General features: G+C 43.2%; 1 protein-coding gene across 1 annotated transcript in view; it reads left to right on the forward strand.

Moving 5' to 3' along the window:
• SRRM4 (serine/arginine repetitive matrix 4) overlaps positions 1–19,719 on the forward strand; it is a 229,766-nt gene extending 210,047 nt beyond the window's left edge. The window contains 5 exon segments of the mRNA XM_027862245.1: positions 9,003–9,346; positions 14,049–14,267; positions 17,143–17,253; positions 18,231–18,374; positions 19,473–19,719. Coding sequence (XP_027718046.1) covers positions 9,003–9,346; positions 14,049–14,267; positions 17,143–17,253; positions 18,231–18,374; positions 19,473–19,719 — 1,065 coding nt within the window.
• Positions 19,720–21,419: the final 1,700 nt, after the last annotated feature.

Genomic DNA, 21,419 nt, shown 5'->3' on the forward strand with positions numbered 1-21,419 from the left:
TATAGGGTCATTGTGAAGATTAAATGAGATAAAATAGGTAAAGTACTTTGCAAAACTTAACATGTTTTTCAGAGTAGTGGTGGTGTTTCTGCTAAGAAGCAGTGGCAATTAGATTCTTTATTTAGATAGGAAAGGTTTGCAAAAGTTTTCCAGCATCTGGTTACCCCTTTAAATTCATTAATTACTTAAGCACCTCCTTGGTCAGAGCCGAGAAGGAAAAAATATAGTAAGTAGGGGATTAGAAATTTCTAAGGTGTCTATTTCTCGATATACACTTATATTTAAAAGTTTCAATTTAGTAAAAGTGTCTATTTCTAAAAGCCAGCACTTTCAGAGTTCAACAGATCATGTGTAATCAGTTCACTTTGTCACTGTCCAGGCTTCATATCAGGGCCCACTTCTGCACTTCCTCATAGAGTGCTCATGAGATAATGGGAACACAGATTTAGAGCTAGGAAGCACCCAAAGGCAATCTATTCCAAACCCCTCATTATAAAGATGAGGCAGCAGAGTTGCTCAGGTAGGCAAATCACAAGGGCAGAATTTGAACCCAAGTCCACTGACTCAGAATTCAATGTTCTTTCCACTATATGACAGATTTAGAAATGAATGTTAGGGATTATCTCATCCAACCCTCTCATTTTAGGGAGGAGGAAACTGAGGTCCAGAGAAGAAGACATAGGGTCAAAACTTGGACCTTAGAAGGGCCCCTGAAGCTCATCATGGCATCATAGCATGACACTTGAAGCTGGAAGAGACTTTAGTCCAACACCTTTATATATCAGGGTCACACAGGTAATAGGGTCAAATAAAGATTGGAAACCAGGTCTTCCTGATTCCAAGTCCAGCATTCTATCCACCATGTAACACATCCTGTCTTTTGTTTTGTATTTATTTTGTGGACTTGGTGATACCCCCAATAGAATATGAGCTCTTTGAGGGCATGTTTCATTTTTGTTTTTGTCTTTGTATCTCTAGCACCTAGCCCAATGTCTGACACGTGGAAGGTTCTTAATAAATGCTTATTAGTTAATTGTTTGATCCCCGCTGCCAGAAACTCAAGCTCACTGAATAAAAGGCAAAAGGACAGAGGGAGATAGGTTTCAGAGTTGAGGGAGAGAGGAAATATGTGTTATGGCAGCTAAGAAAGAAAATGAGTGAATGAATGAATGAAAATCATTTATTAAGTACTTATTATGTGACGAGCACCATTCTAAGCACTGGGGATACAAAAAGAAAGGCAAAAAACAGTTTCTACTCCAAAGGAACCCACATTCCAATGAGGGGGAGACAACAGAGAGAGAAAACTTCAGCTGAAAGAGCAGAAAGTTCCCTTGGTTCTTAGGGTACAGCAGCAAAGCAGATGGTGATGCTTCATTCTTTAATGAAATTTCCTCGGATAGAACCCCAACTGCTTCTGGTGTTGAAGCATTTGACAATTCCAAAGACTGAGAGTTTTCTTTTCTGGGTAATGCAGTGGTAGATTTCTTCTTGAAGAGAGTCATAGTGTCGGGGAGTAAGGAAACAGATCCTTCATACTCTGCCCAGGTCAGGCCGCTCTAGGGTACCATATTCACATTTGATAGAAGATACCTAAGCTGGAGAAGACTCAGAGGGTGAGGACAGCGAAAGATCTTGAGATCTTGCCCTATGAGGATTGATTGAAGAAACTGGGAGTGCTTAGCCTGGAGAAGAGAAGATTCAAGGTGAATTTCATTGTTTTCTTCAAGGATCTGAAGGGCTGTTGGGTAAAGAGGATTAGGTGGATTTTGCTTGACCCCAGGGGCCAGAATAGGTAGAATGGGAAGAAGTCACAAATAGATTTGATAGAAGGAAAATGAAAGCAATGGTGAGAGAGCTTCCTTGGGAGGTAAGGATTTTGTTCTTGTTAGAGATCTTTAAGTAAAGGTTGGATGGACACTTGAGTGTGTCATGGAGAAGACTCTCGTTCAGAAAAGTTGGACTAGGTGGCTCGTGAGATTTTGCATACAGGACTTGTTTGACTTGGGTGTGAGTAGGAGCATTGACTGAGAGTTGCAAAGATACATATTTAGGCTTAATGTAACAAACAATTTCCTAACTAGAGCTATCCCAAGGGGAAATGGACTGCCTTGAAGGTAAATAGATAAATAGATGGATAATAGATAGATAGATAGACAGATAGATAGAGAGATAGAGAGATAGATACTTGATAGAGATGATGGATAAATAGATGTATGACAGATGGATAGAGAGATTATACATACATATATGTATAAATACATACATACAAAGAGATATGATAGGTAGGTAGATGAATATTAGAGAGATGATGGATAGATAGATGGATAGATGGATGGATAATAGATAATAGAAAGATAGATATAGAGGTGATGGGTAGATAAATAGATACATGATAGATGGATGAATAGAGAGATGGTGGATAGATAGGTAAACAGGTAGGTGGATCTAGATAGGTGGATAGATTTTACATATGTATATGTATGTATACATATAGAGATGATAGGTAGGTGAATATAAGAGAAATGATGTATAGATAAATAGATGGCTATATAGATAGAGCATTTATTAAGCACTTACTGTGTACCAGGCACTGGGCTAAGCTAAAGTTTGCTCCAAACAAGTGTTGGGGTTGTTAGAGAACAGATTCTTGTTAGGGTCCAAATGAACGAGATGACCTATGGGATTACTCCCAACTCAAAGATTCTATAATGCTTTTTTATTTTTCTTTTGGCAAGGCAATCAGGGTTAAGTGACTTGCCCAGGGTCACACAGGTAGTAAGTGTCAAGTGCCTAAGGCCAGATTTCAACTCAGATCCTCCTGACTTCAGGGCCAGTGCTCTATCCACTTTGGCACCTAGCTGCCCCGATTCTATACTTCTTTAAGATGACATGGAGATTTTGTCTTCTTTACTCTCCCATTCAAAATCTGTCCACTGGCAGTGGAAACATCCTCAGATCCTCATTCATTCTCACTGATTATCAGAGTCATAAACTCTTAGGACTAGAAGAGACATTAGGGACCTCATTAAATTCCTCAATTTATTCAATGCCCTCCTCAGGGCATTGAAAGTCAGAGGAGGAAAATGTCCTGTTCGAGGTCACACAGGTAATCTGTGGAAGACCCAGGACCATAATAGCCCAGTCTCCTGACTCTTAAGCCTTTCCATTATATAATGTATCCTCCTTGGGAAGATAAAGCTTGGGAGAGAGGGACATCATGGAGTCACTGTCCCCGGGTATCTTTAGGAAAAGAATAGAAAACTCAGACACTAGACAATCTAGACATTGTGATTTAGAGGCACCTAGGTGGCAAAGTGGATAGAGTGCTAGGCCTGGAGTCAGGAAGACCTGAGTTAAAATTTGGCCTCAGACACTACTTGTGTGACCCTGCAAGTCACTTAACACTGTTTGCCTCAGTTTCCTCAACTGCAAAATAGGGATAATAACAACATGTACCTTACAGGGTTGTTGTAAAGATCAAATAAGATAATATTTATAAAGTGCTTAGGACAGTGCATGGCACATAGTGGCCAATATATAAGTGCTTATTCCCTTCCCTGACTCCTTGGCGTTAACATAGATAAGTCACTACTATTTAAGCCTCAGTTTCTTCATCTTTAAAATGAGGGTGTTTGGATAATTGATCCCTGAGGTCCCTTCCAGATCTTGTAACTGTTCAGTTGACATGTCAGCATTGTTATTCTTTTTATTAATAATGATAATTTATTATTAAATAAATAATCTGATTATTAAATAATATTAATACATATCTATCCTGATTTAATAATTATAAGGTGTTTTCCTCACAATAATACTGTGAAATATTATTACTGTATAGCATTATCTAAGTATTATTATCATATAGAATCATAGGAGGTTATTTCTATTTTCCTTAGAGAGGTAATGAGGGCCTAAACTGCGGAGGGAGGAAGGGGGTGTGGCTATAGAAGAAATTCTTGTTCAGATGTCCTGTGAGGTCCCTTTTGGCCCAGATTCTATGATAACTCTCTTTGGAACCAGGAAACATGGGTGGTGTGGCACTGTGGAGGGGGTATTAGACTTGGTGTCACCAAGACTCAAATTCAAATCTTGTCTCAGATATTCAGTGACCCTCACAAAGTCACGTAACCAATCATTATTGCCAAAGTCACTTAAATGGTTTCCTCATCTGTCAAATGGGGATAATTAGGCTCAATATATCTAGAGCGAGAAGGAAACTCAGAGGCCAGTGAATCTAACCCCCTTATTTTATAGATGAGGAAATTGACCTCCAGATTGATAAAGTGACTTGCCCAAGGTCAACACAGGCAATGAGCAACGAAGGTGCGATAGGAACCCAGATGATGGAAAGAGAGTTTTGGAGTTGGAAGGGACTTCCTCAGAAACCAATTAATCCAACTCCCTCATTTTGTAAATGAGAAAATGGAGCCTCCTCAGAAGGAGATGAAAGAATACCTGCCTTCAGGCACCTTAAATTCTTCTGAGAGAGTTAAGACATACACATCTGAGTACATACAGCATGTATGCAAAATAAATACAAGGGAATTTGGATGAACAGACACTAACAGCTGGGGGGTGGGGGTGGGATAGGACAGCATTGAATCCAGGCTCTGAGATATCACTTACTCACTAATCCACATTTACTTCAGACTTGGACCTCCCCACTCCCAAGAGAATTTGCAGAACAGCTTATAGGTTAAGGCAAGCAGACACAGTGGATGACTGCAGGTACCAGAATGCTGGGAGAAGGTAAAGGGGGAGGGGAAAAGGGTTGGCAAGGAATCCTGGTTCTAAGTTTACTAGAAACTTGGCAGGAAGGAAAAAAAGCATCCGTCTCTGAGTCAGGATAGCTTGGATCCAAGTCTTATCTCTGATTCATATTGGCTGTAGCACCTTGGACAGGGCATTGGACCTCTTGGTGCTCTCAGACAGGGCTTGAAGACTATGAATTGTACAATGGGCAATAATCTGCGTTGATAGAGGGAGATCTCATCCCCTTTCTCCCAAAAAAAGTGAGGCAAATGATTTGGGTCATGTAGTTTTGTTAGGGCAGCTAGGTGGCACAGTGGATACAGCCATGGCTTGGAATCAGGAAGACATCTTCCTGAGTTGAAATCTGGCCTCAGACACTTGCTAGCTGTGTGACCCTGGGCAAGTCACTGAACCTTGTTTGCCTCAATTTCCTCATCTATAAAATGAGCTGGAGAAGGAAATAGCAAACCACTCCAGTAGCTTTGCCAAGAAAACCCCAAATAGGGTCACAAAGAGTCAGACAGGACTGAACAACAACAACAAAATCTATGTATTTTTATCAACCATTTAATTTCTCTGCAGAATGAAAATCCTTTATTCTAGCAATTCACATTGGGGGAGAGGATGCGGGGGAAACAGAGTGCACATTCCTCTACATTATCTATCTTGCTTTTAGCCATGTTGGAGGAGTTGGACAGGGAGCACCTCTGCATTCCCTATAGTTTGTAAAAGTTCTGACCCACCTTTGGTCACCCATTAGATACAAGGAGGTACAGGGGAATGGAGTAGAAGGGTGATTTATCCCTTATGAAGTACACTGATGATCTGCAGAACATCTGAGGAGAGTGAACCAGATGGTAAATGAATGAGTTTATGAAGACCCACTGAAGGAATTGGGGATGTCCAGCCTGAAGAAGAGGGGACACAATGAGAGTTACCTCTAAATAACTGTTGAGCTGTCTTGTGGAACAGAATTAGATGTGTCCTTGCTTCACTCCAGCAGACAGAATTAGGAGCCAGTGGGTAGAAGTCACAAGGAGGCAAATTTAAGCTTGATGGAAGGAAGAGCATCCTAACAGAGCTATCCAAAAGTAGTTTGGACTTCCACGGGAGACACTAGGTTCTCCTTCCCTTGACTTTAGGCTGAGGTAGAATGACTACTTGCCATGGATATTGGAGTGTGGCTTTTCATTCCAGGATGAGATTAGGTGACTGTTGGAGTCCCTTCCAGTTCTGAGATTCAGGGCAGAATTCTGGGACATCTATGTGGAATGGGTAGAATTTAGTGTATCAGGAAAAAAGTGGTGCTCCCGTGATACACTGAGGAATGAGAGGAATGGTTGGCCACATGGGTTGTCCCAGAGGACCTGGCAGATAGAACCCGCAAGTTGACTTCACTGATCCTTTCCTATGTTGGTAACTATTCCCAAGATAACCTCCTCCTCCCTTCTCCAAGCCCCTGGATTAATTAGCCTCCCTACTCCACTGTCAATGGCCACAGTTCTCCTAGGAGGTCTTCTCAGAGCCTCAGAGCTGGAAGGGAGCTCAGCAGCCATCTCGTCCAAACAAATATTCCCAAAAGAATCCTCTTTACAACATCACATGTGGCAGCTAGGGGGTACAGTGGATTGAGCTCTGGACCTGGAGGCAGGAAGACATGAGTTCAAATCCAGCCTCAGACATATATTAAATAATCATCCTGGGCAAGTCACTTACCCTCTGGCTGCCTCAGTTTCCTCATCTGTAAAATGGGGAGAATAATACCACCCACCTCCCAGGGGTGTTATAAGGATCAAATGAGATAATATTTTAAAGCATTTAGCATGGTGCCTGGCACATAGTAGGAACTATATAAATGCTAGCTGTTATCATCACTATCGTTATTATTACTGTGGTTGTAAAATTAGACCTCAGAGCCAGGAGAGAAGGGGGAGGTGATTGAGAATAAGATGTTAGGTTTGAAATATGCCACTGACTTCCCTGGAAAACCCAGTCTGAGTGGCTTTGTTGGTGTTCCCTTCTAAAAAGGCAAGAGTAGCCTGGTCACAGGTCAGTTAGATGCTGGCCTTCCTCAGTGTGCAGAAGTGGGCATGAGGGTACACAGTTTTACCGTAGCCCAGTAGTGGATGTGTCTCCCATTTAGGCTTTAAGCTCATCTCACCTTCATGAGGAGAATATAGGCAAGTACATCTAGGTCCCAATTACTATAAATAATGAATCCTGTGAGGTAGTCACATTATTTGAACTCACATGGCTTATTTCCATTGGACTGGAGTCAATGACCATGTTTAACATAATTATGATTTTAAATATTATGGATTCAAATACATGTGACCACTTCACAAGATTCATTATTCACACAAATTGGGACCTGGATGTTTTCCCCACACCCCAAATTCCAGTCTCTTTCCTCTGCTCTGCCTCCAGAGCCTACTTAAGCCATTGACCAATGGACTTGGAATAAGGCACCGCTCTGAAAGGCTATCTCATCCCTATGAATTCTTGGTGACACTGATTGGCCTCATGCATGAGCAGTCACTGTCATTTCTATCTCCATAATTGAGTCATCCTCCCTATGGCCAGTCTCTTCTGATCAAGAAGGGACTTGACAAAACCTATTTTTGTGTGAAGTATTCAGATAAATCAGGCAAAACCAGGCATTGACTATTGGTTGAACCCATTTGCTCTTTGATCAATAAAGACCTGATAGAAGGAAACCAAACTGGGTTGCCAAGACTTTAAAATGCCACACTGCTCCTAAAACGCATTGATAGAAGGAGTTCCTCATGGGGAGCTCCCATGGATTATAACAACCCAGACCCAGTTGGTTTTTTTTTTAATCTACAAAGACTTGGACTATGCCTCCAAAATATGAAAGGTGAAAACGATGGCATTCCTCTTCCTGGATTCCCCTAGTCATCACCTATCAAGACTGCCAATCTTTCTAATCCAGTCCAACTATTGGCCAACCACTCAAGTCATACCAGAGTTCTTCTTCCCCTTCAACAGTCTAAAGGAATAGGTCTACTCTTCCTGGTGGTTTTTTTTTTTATTTCTACATATATATGTGTAGCCCCATATACATATATATTCATTCTGTGTATCCATGAGTCAACCTAAACAGTAATGGTGATTTAATGAGATTGGTACCTTGAGGTTCCCAATGAGAAATCAAAGAGAATTCACTATCCTCAGTGGCAAACAGCCAAGCTTAAAAAAATTAAAATTTAAAAAGAAACTGAAAATTTAAAAAAAAGCAAAGCAGAGAGTAAGGATTTGAAGAGAGGGTTTATGTTTTTTCTTGTAATTTGAGACTCTAATGATGGACTGATGTTCCCCGCTCTTCCCTTTTTCTTACACCTTACCTACTAAAGGAGGAAATCTTGATTGGTAAGTGGATGCTATCCGCTAAGACCTTAGGGATTGTATTAGAGACCACTCCAGAGCTTTAGCCACCTTCTCCAGGGGGAAAAACACACACACACACACACACAGAAATCTCTGTATAGACCTTTTTTTATTTTTTTTTTCAGCTGAGGATTTCACTTTCTTTTTTTTCAGTTCTTTTTATTTCATTTGATTTTTTTTCTTTTTCCCCTTAGTTGAAAGGTGCTAAATATGTTGATTTGCAAGTTTTCCTTTATACTTAATGTCTTTTTTTTCTCTTTTTTTCTTTCTTTCTTTTTCTTTTTGTGTGATGTTTGTTCCATGTTCTATTCAGGAAATGCTTTTTCTTTAGAAAAAAAAGGCAAATTCATTGAGAATTTGGTTCAACTTTAAAGTTTTGGGTTTATCTTTTTTTCCCAAAAGAAAATATTTCTAAGTCCACATATCCCTGTTATTTTCATTTTTTTTCTTCCCCAACACCCCACTCACCCACCCCCATCTTTTTTTGTTTAGATTGCCTTGAGGGATGTTGCATTCCCTCTCTATTTAGTTTCCTTCCTTTTGTTTGAGTTAATTTATTAGAAAAAAAATCCTTCTGTTTTTTTCTTTTGTTCAGTCTGGATCGCATGCTACTGATCTGTGCATGATATTTCCAAATTTCCAGTTTCCATATCAGGGGGAAAACAAGTGTCTCCTTTCTGTGGTTTTCTTTCAGGGATATGTTCTTTTTGTCTGGGCTTCTCTTCTCTCTTTCTTTCCTTTTGTTACAGTGCATCATGAAGGTAACATTTCTTGGTTTAATTAGACACAGCCCAGGTGCCCAGTGCTTAGCCGTGCCCAACGGATCTTTTTACTTTCAGATTTCTCAGTCGGGGTCTTCCGTTGACCTCTTTACCAAAACAGTCAGCCCGCTTGGCAATCTCGTGGCTCCCCGAGGAGAGTCCCAGGAATACGACTCAGGAAACGACACCTCCTCCCCACCCTCCGCAAGGACCAGCTCCTTCAGTCCCCAGGATGGCCAGGACAAAGGGAGCCCCGGCCGGCCCGGAGGCGGCGGGGGTGGCTTGGCCGCCGTCAAGCCCAAACTACTGCTCACCAGTGATAACAGCTCCGATTCGGGGAATTCCTTCACTACTTGTTCTTCCCAGACCAAGGGACCCAGTTTGGAGACTCTCTCTTCAGGGCCCCAGGCCACGGACTCAAGGTCAGTGCCACCAGCAGAACCACCAGCCCTGAAGGAATCAAGCCTATCCAAGCAATTGGAGAGTCAATTCCAAAACCCAACCTTGAGCAAATGTGCCCCTGGTTCTCATCCCTGGTTTTACCACAATACCAAGGGGACACAAGATTATTATTGACTTTGAGTAAGAAAGTTTATAAGACGTGGTTTAGTTTAAGTCCAATGTATTTAATTTTCTTTCTTTTCTTTTAATTTTGAAGCAAAATACTTTGTCGGGAACCTTTCAAAACTACAATGATATATTACTTACTTTTTTAGTGGATGGGAGAGGGAGTGGAGGGGGGGGGAATTCAGAACTCAAAATTCTTTTTTTTTTTTTGGTGAGGTAATTGGGGTTAAGTGACTTGCCCAGGGTCACACAGCTAGTAAGTGTCAAGTGTCTGGTCTGAGGCCAGATTTGAACTCAGGTCCTCCTGACTTCAGGGCCGGTGCTCTATCTACTGTGCCACCTAGCTGCCCCTCAAAATTCTTTAAAAATGAAAGGTAAAATTAACAGATAATATTTTTTTTTAAAAATTAAACTACAATGATACACTCATAGTCTGTTGAGAGGTGGAAGAGGCTTTATAACAGAGGATGTTAGCATGGACCACAGGAAGTTAGAGATGGATGAGAAAATAGAATGTTAGAATTGGAATGGGGATTTGAAGGTGAGCAAGGTGCATCCGGGTGGAGCTCTTCAGGAAGCAGCTGGTGATAAGGAACTAGGGCTCATGAGAGAGTTGAGGGCTTCATCTCTATATTTGAGAGTCATCTACATAGAGATAATAATTGAACCTATGGGAGGTGATGTGTATGTGTGCGTAGGAGAGAGAGGCAGAGATGGAGACAGAGACAGAGAAAGACAGAGACAGAAACAGAGAGGAAAGGGAGAAGAGAAGGAAAGGAGATGGAGAGGAGAGAAGGAGGTGAGGAGAGGAGGTGAGAAGTAGAGAGGAGTTGAGGGGAGAAGAGGAAAGGAATAAGGAGAAGAAAGCAGAGGAGAGAGGAGGGGAGGAGTTCAGAGGAGGAAAAGGGAGGGAAGGAGAGGAAAGGAAAGAGAAAGAGAGGCTCAGTACAGATCCTTCTGGTGTGCCCACGCATGGAAGGCAGGAGATGAACGATTTAGCAAATGAGAAGACTTAGAAGAAACATTCGTTCAAGTAGGAAGAGAACAAGGAGAAAAGTATGTCATGAAGGCCAAAAGAAAAAGTGCCCAGGACTAGAGGGCAGTCAACTGACAGTGTCCAAAGCTGTAGAGAGGTCAAGAAGGATAAGGTCTGAGAAAAAGTAATAGTTGGATCACTGGAGTCAGAGCACCCAGGCTGGAAACCTGATTCTACCCTATACTATTTGTGTGACCTTGACCAAGTCACTTCACCTCAATGGCCCTCAGTTTCCTCATCTGTAAAATGGAGAGCTTGGACTTGATGACCTCTAAAGTGCCTTCCTGCTCCAGAGTCACAATATCCTTGTCTTAAACACTATGCTTCTCTCATCAAAACCAAAAATCTCAATTTCTTTTGCCTGACAGATCTTGAGCCTACTCAACAGTCCAACAAAGCCCAACCCTCCAATCTCTTTCAGATGAACTGCTGTCTATCCATATCCATAACCCTTTCAAATAGGGATGACAATAGGAATACTGCTCCCTCCCCAATTCCTTTGGTATAAGATACATAAATATCAGCTAATATTATTATTTAATTATAGACATACACCCTTAAGGCATGGAATCCTAGATCTAGCTAGAACGGCCCTAAGAAGTCATCTATTCCAACTCCTTCAATTTATGGATGAGGAAACTGAGGCATAGCAGAGTTAAATGACTTGCCAAAAGTCACATAAGGAATCAACAGCAAAGCCAAGATTGGAACTCAGGGCCTGTGACTCCAAGTACAGTGTTCTTATACCCTGCCTCTATTTAAACAATTCCGCCGGAGTGGGTAGAGCTCCAGCTTTGGAGTCAGGAGGACCTGAGTTCAAATATGGCCTCAGATACTTGACACTTATTAGCTGTGTGACCCTGGGCAAGTCACTTAACCCTGATTGACTCACCGAAAAAGCAAAAATAAATAAACAATTCCACCAGATCCTCATGTTCTGATAGTCCCAACAGTGGGGTCAGTTTGACCACTCAGAGATCTGCTCTGTTGCTCAGGGCTCCACTTGCCAACCCACAAGCCAGGCTTGCCTTGGCTCTGGCCCCTCCTGAGTTTTGGCCAATATGAAGCACCTGCCTTGATTCATAAGTTTGTCCAGGTTAGGGCTTTTTCAGAATTGAGAGCCTGCCCAGGGGTCCTGCTCACATATGTTAGGATTCTGTATCTACACCTGCCATGCAAACAGAAGCTGCCGGCCTGCCAGAAGCAAGAGCCATCTGCAAACAGACATGAGTCTCCATAGAGCTGGCCCAGGGCCCTCTTTTAGAGATACTGGAGCTGGCACCACATAATTGCCCCCTAATCCTTCCTGTAGCCTGGACCCTTCCTCAGGAGGCAGGGCTGTTGAAGAGGAAGTCAGTCTATGGTACAGTTGATACCAGGCAGAGCCCTATAAGGCCAGCACTGATCGCCGAGTTATTCTATGTTTTCCCCTTAAGAAACAGAACACCCCCACCCTACTGCACAAATGGGGAAATCAAGACATAGAAAGCTTGTGGGGCCCAAACAATAGTACCCCCATTGTACAGATGAGAAATCCAAGGCATGGAGAAATTAGTATAATTACCTAGTAAGACACTAGAGCACATCCCTAACAGAGTCAGGATGGGGTCACAGAACTTTAAGGGTTCTCTTCTTCCTCGGCTCATAGATCTAGAACTGGAAGGGAATCCAAAAGTCATACAGTCCAGGAGCTTACAAATGGGGAAACTGAGGTCTGTGGAAATCTTGAGTTGCCCAAGGTAGCATCAGAAGGTAGCAAGGTCAGAAGTAGCATTGGAACCCAGGTGCTCTGATTGCAGAGGTGACCTTCTCTTTACTGCCCCACGCTGCCCTACCTTCTGGATAAAAGCCGGACTCTTCAGCCTGCTTTTCAAACCTTCCAAATTCTAACTCCAGTCTACTTCTCTATTCTTATTTGACGTCATCTCCCTTCAAGCACTCCATGTTCTGGTCAAACTGGCCTGCAAGCTGTTCTTCCAACCAGATATTCCATCTCCTGCCTTTGTACAATGCACCCACCCACCAACCCCTGGACAGCAAGATCTAGTGGAAAGAGGAAAGAAAGGATGGGGGTTCAAATCCCAACTCTGATACCTACTACCTTGAGAAAATCAGTTTAATTTCCCGAGTCCCCAGTGCCTTTCTCTGTTGGCTGTCTACACCCTGTAAAGATCCTTCCAGCTTGAAATCTTTGATCCTATGATCTTATTAATTGCCTGGGTCTCAGTCTCCTCATCTGTAAAATGAGGGGATTGAATGAGAAGACTCTTGAGGTGCTGTCCTGATTTCATATCTATGAGGCAGAAAGGGCCTGGAGATAAGGCATGTGCTACAGGCCCTTTCAGCTGCCTCTGACTATAAGCATCATGAGGATAAGGATTAATATTTGCTTTGTTTTTATGTCTATACTTTCTTCCACAGTACCTGGCAGATAGTAGATACTTAAAATTTATTAATTTGTGTATTCATTCAAGAAGCATTCATTTTTTAATTAATTAATTTAGTTATTTATTTTTAGTTTTCATCATTCACTTTTATAAGATTTTGAGTTTTAAATTTTTGCTCCTCCCTCCCCTCCTCCTTCCCCAAGATGGCATGCAATCTGATATAAGCTATACATGTACAATTGTATTAAACATATTTCCACATTAGTCATGTTGTGAAAGAAGAATCAGAATAAAAGGGGAAAACCTTGAGGAATAAAAAAAGAGAGAGAGAACATAGTATGCTTCTATCTGCATTCAGACTCCATAAACTCTGGATGTGGATAGCATTTTCCATCATGAGCCTTTGGAATTGTCTTATATCATTTCATTGCTGAGAAGAGCTAAGTCTGTCAAAGTTGGTTATCTCACAATTCAACAAGCATTTATTAAATGCCCACTATTTGCAAAGAACTGTGCTAGGCATTGGGGCGGGGAGAGAGAGAGAGAGAGAGAGAGAGAGAGAGAGAGAGAGAGAGAGAGAAAAGAAATAGAAAAGGAAAAATAGAGAAAGAAAATAGAAAGAAGAGAAAGAAAAGAAAGGGAGGAAGGAAGAAAGGGAGAGAGAAAAAAGAGAGAAAGAAGAGAGGAAGGAAATAAAAGAAGAGAAAGAAAATTTTAAAAAGAGAAAGAAAAAAGGAAGGGAAGGAGGAAGGAAGAAAGAAAGGGAGAGAGAAATAGAAAAAAGAGAGAAAGGAGAAAATAGAAAGAAAAGAAAAGGAGAAGAAAGAAAAAAGGAGGAAAAGGGAGAGAAATAGAAAAAGAGAAAAGAAAAAGAGAAAGAAAATAGAAAGAAGAGAAAAAGAAGAGAAGGAAAGAAAGGAAGGAGAGAGAGACAAGACAGAGACAGAGAGAGAGAGACACAGAGAGAATACATCTCTATCCTTGCCCTCTAGGAGTTTACATTCTATGTTTGTTGCAGCTACTTTTGAGAAATCCAAGAAATCAGAGTTGCTAGGCCTGGGTTTGGGATGGCAGCATTTCACTGTAATAAATCTGCATTCATTTGGGAATATCTCTGACTCTCCCCATCTCCAGAGGATTCCAGTCACCATGCCTCGGCTGCTCGGATGTAAAGAAGCTGAGTCCTGCCCCCTCCCCAGCCCGGACCTCCCCACTGAGAGCCTGCTCTCGGGGTAGCTCCTACAGCAGCCCTGCTAGGTCCTCCCCAGCCTCCAGCCACTCCTCCCCATCACCGAATCACAGGGGGCCCGCCCCCAGGTACACCCGAAGCCGCTCAAGCTCCTCAGGGAAGAGGTCAGTGAATCCCTTCTCAAATTCCAACACTAGCTAAGAAATGCTCTCTTCTTTTCCCTGAATGCTCACTGGAGGATTGGGGTGGAGGACTAGGGGTTGGTCAACTTCATTGGCACAGACAAAGGTAATTCCTGTCATTTTCTTGGCCCACCCGAACCAGCAGGTCTGAACCTTGGCCATGGCTCAGTTGTATCATAGATTCTATGTCTAGAATTAGAAGGAACCTTAGAAATTTAGTCAGGCTTCTAAAGCTAGAACTGGAGAAATCTCAGGGTCCAGTGGTCTTATTTTAGAATACTGGGCCAGCCGTCAGAAAGACCTGAGTTCGGATCACTGTTTGGTCACTTACTAACTCAGTGACGCTGGGCAAGTCACCTAACCTATGTCTGCCTCATTTTCTTTAACTGTAAAATGGGATAATAATAGCACCTATCTCCCAGGATTGTTGTGAGGTAAAAATGAGATAATAATTATAAAACCCTTCGCAAACTTTAAAGTATGTATTACATTACATTACATTATATTATATCATATCATGTTATATTATATTGTATTGTGTTGTTATGTTATGTTGTGTTATGTAATGTTATGTTATGTTATGTTATATTGTGTTACGTTATGTTATGTCATATCACATACTACATATCATATATTATATTTATTATATTCTGTTTATATATTAATATGTGTTATATGTTCTATTTATTGTTATATAACTATATAATATATTATATTACACTGTGATTATTTTATGTCATATCATATATCACATTACATTGTATCATATTATATCATATCATATTATATTATTACATTGTCATTATTAAATTTGTGACCCACTCTGCAGATAGGCAGGAAACGACTAGAAGAGAATGTTGCATGTATTGCCTGAACAGGTCTCTGTACTGGATTGGGGTGGGGGGAGTCCTAGGATCCTTGATTGCCTTTCTTTTTAAAAAGGTAGGGTTCTATCAGGTAGAAAGGAGGGGGTGGAGTGGAGGGAAGTCCAGAAATGACTGTGACGTCAAAACACAATGTTTCAATAAGACTTTTTTTTTTTAATGAGAAGGTGGGGCTAGATGGAATTCAAGGTCCTTTTAAACTCCAAACTGATAATTCTGATCTCGGAGGACATAAATGATCCCCAGGACATGGAGCAGAAGAAGCCATGTTGATGCCGCCGCCCTGCCCCACTACTCCCCCACTTCAAGTCGAAGGTTCAGGGTTCTTAAAAAGCAGCAGGAAACAGATATATAAATGCTGATGGAAAAGCAGGAAGGGAGAGTTGTTGTTTCTGTTGTTTTTCCAGAGGAGATGATGGTGATGATGAAGAAAATATTCTTATTAATAATAAATGATGAATATAAAAGTAATCATTTGAATGACATCAATTATTTTCATGTTTAATTAATTAAAAATAGTTATTTTAATCATTTTAACTTTAACAATAATCTCAGAGTTAGAGGAACTCTTAGAGCCTAAAGTCCAGCCTTCCTCCTAATCCCAGCATCCTTCCTACAACACCCACCTCCAAATACTTCTCCACTGGGGGAGCCATCTACCTCTGGCAGAAATCAGAGATTTTTATTAAAAGAAACCTTACGGATGAGCGACTCCAACAGCTTCCTCTCACATAGACCCTTTACCTTTCTTAAGCATGATACCCTTTTTGTGTCATTCTTCAAACAAGAAAAACTGGCCTAATATTAACAATGCTAGCTAACATTTATGTGGTACCTGTTGTGTGTCAGGCACTGTGCTAATTTTTACAATTTACAATTACAATTTACAATAATCTTTACAATTATCATCTCATTTGGTCCTCACAACCAGCCTGGGAGGAAGGTGCTCTCAATATTGTCTTTATTTTACAGATGAGGGAACTGAGGCAAACAGAGGTGAAGTGACTTGCCTAGGATAGCATATCTGAGGCTAGATTTGAACTCAGGTCTTCCTGGGCAAGACACTTAAGTTCTGTTTTGCCTCAGTTTCCTCAACTGTCAAATGGGGATTACAATAGCACATATCTCACAGGGTTGTTATGAGATTCAAATGAGATCACATTGGTCAAGTACTTAGCATAGTGTCAGGAATATAACAGGGGCTATATAAATGCTTATTTCATTCCCCTTCCTCCTCTTCCATAAACACATACTATGTACTGGGCACTATGCCAGACATTGGGGACAAAAAGATAAAAGTGAAACAATCTCTGACCTTAGGAGATTACATTCTATCAGGGGAAACTTCCTCAGATAAGTAAATATGAAAATCGATACCAACTCAACAATACTTTTTAATGAGGGTATTCCTTCATCAAACATGGCATCGGTTTCCTGATGTCATGGTCCTCTTCAAGAATGAAGGACAGGCAACAGCAACTAGGGTATATAACCTGCAGGGACCACTGTTGTCTTTGATCCCAAAGGTACCTTGCAATCATATCATATATATATACTGTGTGTCTCTCCTTCATTGGAATGTAAATTCCTTAAGAGTGAGGACTGTTTTACTTCTGCTAATGCCCAGCACACAGCCTGGCATATATTGGCATTTAATAAATGCTTGGGGATTGAATGACTGATTGATCTTAGGAGATGGATCTTGAGCTGAGCCTTGAAGGGAGGTAGAGATTCCCAAAGTCCCAGATGAGGAGGGAAAGTTTGCCAGGCACAGGGAACAGACAGCCTGTATTAAAGGTACAGAGGCGAGAGATAGGATACTGCATCAAGTTTTCCTGTAACATGGAGTATGTGAAGGGACGTCATGCAATTACAGTCTCTCTATCCATTTTTCCAAACTGCTACTCATTCTTTCCGCTGTGCCACACCTGGTTCTGCCAGGACCATCAGACAGGCTGTTTCTCCTTATACAGGTCCTACACCCGATCTCCCAGCTACTCATCCACATCCGGCAAGCTGAGTCCAGTAAGCAGAAGCCCCCGGCCCCGACGGAGTCCCAGTTACACCCGGTATAGCCCTAGCAGGTACTTGACTCAACCTCCCCAACATCTGTGGCTCTTGCAATGGATCCAGATGTGAATCTCTCCATGTCCCCCGTTGCTCCCTGGGGACAGCTAGGTAGCACAGTGAGTAGAATGCTGGGATCAGGAAGACCTGAATTCAAATCCAGCCTCAGACACTGACTAGTTATATGATCTGAACAAGTCACTTCACCTGTGTCCCTCAGTTTCCCCAAGTGTAACATGGGCATAGTAATAGCCCCTCCCTCCCCGGATATTGTGAGAATCAACTGAGATAATAATTGTAAAGTGCTTAGGAGTGCCTGGCACATAGTAAGTGCTATATCAACAAATCAGTAAGTACCTACTGTGTGCCAGGTTCCAGGGCTACAAAAAGAGGCAGAAAGGCAGTCCCTGCCTTTAAATAGATGTGAATTATTATTTTTATTATTATTCTGCCAAGAAAAGGTGAGAGACTCTCATCCACCTTGATTCCTGCTCCCCTGTTCTCATTCTCTTCCATCCAGTCCTAGACCAGGCCCATGTTTTATGAGTATGGCTCATAGTAAGCTAGGGAAAGCCTGTGTAAAAGTTTTCATTTTCTCAGTCAGGTACCACCCCAAGCCCATAAAAGATGCAATAAATTTGAATGAAAGTAGGTCATTAAAAAAAATAAAGTACTTGCCCATTTCTAATTTGTTTGGAAATGTACAGGTGCCCAGAGTCAAGGGTACCTTAAACTAATTATCCCTTAGGGATACTCTCCAGCCCACATATTCTGTTATTACCATTGCCTCCCTCAGATCCATGGAAAGTGAAATAAAAAGTGAAGCCCAGAGAAACAAACTTGACTTACCCAAGGTCACACAGCAACCAAGTCAGAACCCACAATGGACCATGGTCATTGCAGACAGAGCCAATGGCCTGGGGATGAGGGTCCATACCTGAGGATCCTTAGCCATAACCATTTCTCCCACGATTCATCTCTCCCCACCCCCCAGAGACAGAGAAAGAGACCACAAGTACGGACCCAGTGAAAAGGAGCCGCCACGGGAACGAGAGAGGAGACGGCGGCGGTCTTACTCCCCCATGAGGAAGCGCAGGAGGGACTCCCCCAGCCACCTGGAGGCTCGTCGGATCACAAGGTGAGGGGGACCTAGGTATTGGGGGCTACCCACCTTCAGCAGATACGGCTGAGTGCGTACTGTGCTGGACTGGGGGTCAGGAAGGACAGGTTCAAATCCCACCTCTGACACTGACCTCTCCACCTCAGTTCCCTCATCTGCAAAATGGGGGAAATGCTGAAGTACCAACCTCACCAGACTATCTTGAGGTTCACATAGGATAATGGATATACAGCAGTCAGTCAACAAGAATTTATTAAGTACTAACATAGGCACTGGCAATACAAAGAGAGGAAAGGGGGAAAAACACTAGATAAATGTCAGCTATCCGTGGGAGACAGAAGGAATTTGTCTTGATGGCTGCGTATCTATCTTTCTATCTTTCTTCTTTTCATTCCTTCCTTTCTCTTTCATTTCTTCCTTTCTTCCTGCTTCCCTTCTATCATTCCCTCCTACCTTCATTCTTCCCTCCCTCCCTTCATCTTTCTTTCTTTCCTTCCTCCCTTCATCTTTTTCTTTCCTTCTCTCCTCCTTTCATTCTTCTCTTTCTTTTCCTTCCTTCTTTCCTTCCTCCCTCCTTCCCTCCCTTCCTGTTCTTTCTTTCCTTCCTTCCTCCACCTCTCATCTTTTCCCTCTCATCCTCATCTTTTTCTTTCCTTCTCTTCTTTCATTCCTTCCTTTCTCTTTTTTCTTCCTTTTTTCTTTCCTCCCTCCCTTCATTTTCTTTCTTTCCTTCCTTCCTCCATCCTCCCCTCCTTCCTCCCTTCCCTCTTTCCTTCCTCCCTTCATCTTTTTTCTTTCTGTATTTCTTTGAAGTGGATTAAACCAAGATCACATAGGATCCCCATTTTACAAATTAGGAAACTGTAGCCCAGGAGTTTCAGTGACTTAGCCAAGGTCACAGATTATCCTCTCATGGGCTTTCAGGATTAGCAGTGACATTCCAGTCCAGGGACCCTGACTAGCAAAGACTTGGCAACACAGAATTGTATGAGACAGGGGAGCTGGGTTTCAGTCCTGACTCTACCCCCGACTCCTGGTCAGCCAAGTCACCGGCTCTGCGTCCTTAACATTTGCCTCTTGCGCCTTCCTGTCTCCATATCCCCATCTTTCCCTCAGTGCCCGGAAACGCCCCATCCCCTACTACCGGCCCAGCCCCTCCTCCTCCAGCAGCCTCAGCAGTTACTCCTCCTGGGACAGCAGCAGCAGCCGGAGCCGCAGCCGAAGTTACTCGCGCAGCAGCAGCAGCAGCCGCAGCCGAAGTAGCAGCGAGAGCATCAGCAGCGACAGTGACGGTGCCAGTGAACCTGGGAGCCACAGCCGGAGTTACGCCTCTGAGGGCAGCTACGAGAGCACAGGCCGCTAAGGGAGGCCTCCCAGCCGTGGCCTCAGGACTCTGGCCCCTTTCTTCGTACTGATAGAAGCCTTGCGTCCCAGGGAGGCTCTAGGTCCCCCACCCACCCCAACCCCTCTCTCCACTCCAAGGAGAAGAGAGAACCCAGCAGCTCTACTCTCCTCCCCTTTGCAGCCAGCCATGAGCCACGCATGCCCTGCAGCCACTCTGGACCGGAATCTAGTGGGGGTGGGGAAGAGAACCACCCACCCAAGGCAGAGGGAGCCCTTTGTATGATCCAAGGACCGCCAGGCCAGTGGTTCAGATATGGGGCTTCGTGGGGGCACCAGGGATGCCACTGAGCGTACAATACTCCACTCAGTTAAGTCTTTTTTCCATAATAAGGGCACGGCCACTGGACCCCATTGGACGCCATTTTGACTCTTTCCCCTTACGCTGGCACACATGGACACTCTGACATCATTTTCACCATCCTAATCCCAACCTGTTATTTTGCAGCTCATCCTAAATCCAGGTTGATAGCAAGAAAGAAAACCAAAGGGCAACATTATCCTGGGGAGCAGAAGCTTTTTGGGGCACACATCCCCCCAAGTTTGCTTTCCCCACTTAGTGAAGGAATGCTGAGTAGCCACACCATCCCAGTGCGTGCCTCTGGCTACGGGGAATGGGGAGGATGAGGTGAGAACCAGAAAGAACAACAGTAGCATTTTATTTGGGAGTTGGGGACTGGCAAAGGGGTGGGGAGAAGGGGAAGAGGGAATGGGAAGGGAGACCCAACACTGGTCACGGATTCTGTGGACGCTTCAAGGCCAGAAGGAGCAGAGAAGGATTATCCTCGCCAGCCAGATCGTCTCAGCGTGAAAGGTGGGAGATGTGGGGAAGAGAGAAAGAGCCACTTGGCTTGACTCTTCCAAGTTCCAACTTGCTTCTGAACTTCGAGAAATACTCACTTCTCTGTGGGAATGATATCATGAAAGATGCTGAACCAGGATGACACCCTGGTAGAACCTGCCCCTGGCAGACGCCAGTGAGGCAGGACAAGCAAGTGGAGGACTGTCCCAATAAGGAAGAGAGGACAGTCCCCCATTCCTAACTGCACCTGGTGTTTCTCGTACAACCACCATGTCATCGGGCCATCTGAGCCATCAGCTCTGGGGCTTCAACGGGCTACTCAGAAGGAAAGACTTGCCCGAGCTCCTCTAGGCCTCTCAGCCAGTACAACAGGCATGAACATTTCCAACATCAACAGGGTTCTCCAGGCTAGGGGAGGCGAGTGATTAAAAAGCCGCCTGCATACAAGCAGCTGGATCCTGAGTGACTCATAGAACTTATGATTCTTTTCCTGAACCCCAAGGACAAGGTCTGATTCATGTCCTCCCAGCTGGCACCAACTTCATCTCATCTAGACACCAGCTGGAAATACCTTGGGTGCCGCTGATCTATGCCAGTAGCCAATGCCTACCGGTCTGGCCTCATTCCTTCCCTCAGCATTTGCCCATAACCTCCCTTATTCCCAAATCCCAAGCCCCAGACTTCAAGCACCCCGGAGTCATCTTCTTGTGATGCCTCTTGGGTCAAAGATGGTATCAATGTCTCCATTTCTCTGATTATGTCCCTATTCGCAAAACCCACCTCACCTCCAGGGAATTTAGCTTGGCTCAGCCTAAATTGCCTAGGTCCTGGAGCACAGATCATGTCCAGCATAGGAGCTG

Source organism: Vombatus ursinus, unplaced genomic scaffold (assembly GCF_900497805.2).
Source record: "Vombatus ursinus unplaced genomic scaffold, bare-nosed wombat genome assembly UNPS02001287.1, whole genome shotgun sequence".
Taxonomy (NCBI): Eukaryota; Metazoa; Chordata; class Mammalia; order Diprotodontia; family Vombatidae; genus Vombatus; species Vombatus ursinus.